This window comes from Lonchura striata, chromosome 31 (assembly GCF_050655825.1).
Source record: "Lonchura striata isolate lonStrDom1 chromosome 31, ASM5065582v1, whole genome shotgun sequence".
In the NCBI taxonomy this organism is placed as follows: Eukaryota; Metazoa; Chordata; class Aves; order Passeriformes; family Estrildidae; genus Lonchura; species Lonchura striata.
The window spans coordinates 1,540,854-1,543,737 of record NC_140733.1 but is presented as its reverse complement, the minus strand read 5'-3'; the positions used below and the strand labels follow the sequence as shown (position 1 = coordinate 1,543,737).

The 2,884-nt window shown below is 53.4% G+C and overlaps 1 protein-coding gene across 1 annotated transcript; it reads left to right on the top strand.

Annotated features, from left to right (window-relative positions):
- The first annotated feature begins 317 nt into the window (after positions 1-317).
- On the top strand, positions 318-2,351 carry LOC144248409 (olfactory receptor 14A16-like). The gene has a single exon (XM_077790583.2). It carries the CDS (start codon positions 1,008-1,010, stop codon positions 1,938-1,940), a length of 933 nt encoding a protein of 310 aa, XP_077646709.1. The 5' UTR covers positions 318-1,007; the 3' UTR covers positions 1,941-2,351.
- The last annotated feature ends 533 nt before the right edge of the window (positions 2,352-2,884 follow it).

Here is a 2,884-nt window from a genome sequence, read left to right as displayed (position 1 = left end):
TCCAGGAAGCAGAGAGAAGATCAGGGAAGGAGAGAAAACAAATCCCAGAAATGCTGTGGCAGGGAGAGTTTAGAGATGTCCAGACGATCCCCTCCAGTGCAGCCCCTCCCTCTGCACAAGCCCCCTCCCTCCTGTGCCCCAGCCAAGCCTCTGCCCTCAGGGCCGGGGCTCCAAGGCGTGCAGCCCCTCCTGTGCAGGCAGAGCTGCAGCAGAGCCGTGGGGCAGCTCTGCAGCCCCAGGCCCAGTTCCCTCTGCAGAGCACAGGGCTGGGAGCAGCTGCCCGGCACTGGGGGCTCTGGCAGGGGGCACAGCTGGCTCAGGGTGACACAGCTGTCCCCAGTGCCCGGCTCTGGGCAGTGCTGGCAGTGCAGCCAGGGAAGGAGCTGCACCTCCCTTCATCCAGTGCCATCAGAAGGACACTTGGAAGTGTCCCTGAGATTTCAATCCAAGCTGGGAGCTTCAATGCAGGGTGCAAACCTGTCTTAGACAATGTTTGAGTTTTAAGTTTGATGGGGAAAGACAGAGGTGTTGTGACACTGCAAATGCTCTTGGGTTTGTGAAATAAACCTGAGTCCTTAGCTCCAAATGTGGAGCTGGGCAGTGGTGGATCCATCTGCTCTCAGCAGTACCTGGTGACATTTTAGGGGACGCATGGGAAGGTGATCACCCTCAAGGTGAGAGAGATTAAAGCCCAGAGAAATCTGAACAGGTCAGACCGAGAGATCACCTCACCTCATTCTCCACTCCTCACTTTGTTTCAGAGAACTTGCTTTGTTCTCCCTGGGGGAACTAGAAATGCAGAGATTTTGATATCCAGGAATACTGTGACAAATATTGCGGACCTTATAAACAAATATATACTCTTAAATAAAAATGTGTGCTCCAGAGTCTGAGTGTGCTCCAGAAAAGAGTGAATGGGAAATGTCTTTGATTTTGGTTACAAGTATCTCCTCTAACCCTTCACTGTCCTTTCACCATGAGCAGGTGCCCATGTGCAGCCACAGCAAATGTCCAACAGCAGCTCCATCAGCCACTTCCTCCTGCTGGCACTGGCAGACACGCGGCAGCTGCAGCTCCTGCACTTCTGCCTCTTCCTGGGCATCTCCCTGGCTGCCCTCCTGGGCAACGGCCTCATCATCAGCGCCGTAGCCTGTGGCCACCACCTGCACACGCCCATGTTCTTCTTCCTGCTCAACCTGGCCCTCAGCGACCTGGGCTCCATCTGCACCACTGTCCCCAAAGCCATGCACAATTCCCTCTGGGACACCAGGAACATCTCCTACATAGGATGTGCTGCCCAGCTTTTTTTCTTCATGTTCTTCATCTCAGCAGACTTTTATCTCTTGACCATCATGTGCTACGACCGCTACGTGTCCATCTGCAAACCCCTGCACTACGGGACCCTCCTGGGCAGCAGAGCTTGTGCCCACATGGCAGCAGCTGCCTGGGCCAGTGCCTTTCTCTATTCACTGCTGCACACAGCCAATACATTTTCTCTGCCCCTGTGCCATGGCAATGCCCTGGGCCAATTCTTCTGTGATATCCCACAGATCCTCAAGCTCTCCTGCTCCAATTCCCACCTCAGGGAGCTTGGGCTCATTGCTGTTAGTGTGTGTTTGGCATTTGGTTGTTTTGTGTTCATTGTTTTCTCTTATGTGCAGATCTTCAGGGTTGTGCTGAGGATCCCCTCTGAGCAGGGACGGCACAAAGCCTTTTCCACCTGCCTCCCTCACCTGGCCGTGGTCTCTCTGTTCTTCAGTACTGGTATATTTTACTATCTGAAGCCTCCCTACATGTCCTTCCCATCCCTGGATCTGGTCCTGACAGTTCTGTACTCGGTGGTGCCTCCAGCCCTGAACCCCCTCATCTACAGCCTAAGGAACCAGGAGCTCAAGGCTGCAGTGAGGAGACTGATGACTGGATGCTTTCAGGGACATTAAACTGCTGGTCAATTTATGCAAATCACTTGTAATAAACGTCATTTTTGGTATTTCTTGTTGGTTTAGTTGTGGGGATTTTTTTCCTTTGTTTTTCTTTTTTCATATTTTCCACAATTAATGTAATTTTTTGAGCCATTTCTCATTTTGCTTTTTTCCACCTTCCCTGTGCCAGACTGTGTCAGTGAGGGGCTGCGCCCTCAGTGGCTTTAAAGTATCTAAAGGATCTCCCAGCAGAGTTTTCTGCAGAGATGCCCTTTTGTTTCCTTCTCTGGAGCTGCAGCAGCAATGTCTGTGTGCAGAGCTGGGGCAGATCAGTGCTGGCACAGCAGCTCTGCTCCTGCTGGCCACACCATTCCTGATCCAGGCCAGGAGCCATTGGCCTTCTTGGCCCCCTGGGCACACTGCTGGCTCATGTCCAGCCTGCTGTCCATCAGTCCCTGCAGGTCCCTTTCTACCTGGCTGCTGTCCAGCCCCTCTGTCCCCAGCCTGTAGCACTGCAGGGGTTGTTGTGGCCAAAGTGCAGGACCCGGCACTTGGACTTGTTAAACCTCACCTTGTTGGATTTGGGCCCTGGATCCAGCCTGTCCAGGGCCCTGTGCTGAGCCCTCCTACCCTCCAGCAGATCAACACTCACATACAGCTTGGTGTCATCTGCAAAGGTGTCCTTTGTTCCAAGGGGCCCCTCAGTGTCACAAGGTCCCTTTGGTTACACCAGGCCCTGCACTGTCACACTGGTCTCCTTGGTTCCATGGGCCCCAAAATTTGACAATGGACTCCTTGGTTCCATGGGGCTCCACAGTGTCACAATGATCTCATTGGTGCCGCAGTTTCACAGTATCCCCTTGGTTCCATGGGGCCCCAGGGTGTCACAAAGGCCCCATGGTCACATGAGGTCCCACACTGTCACAATGCTGTCTGTGGTTCCACAAGTCCTTCAGTGTCAC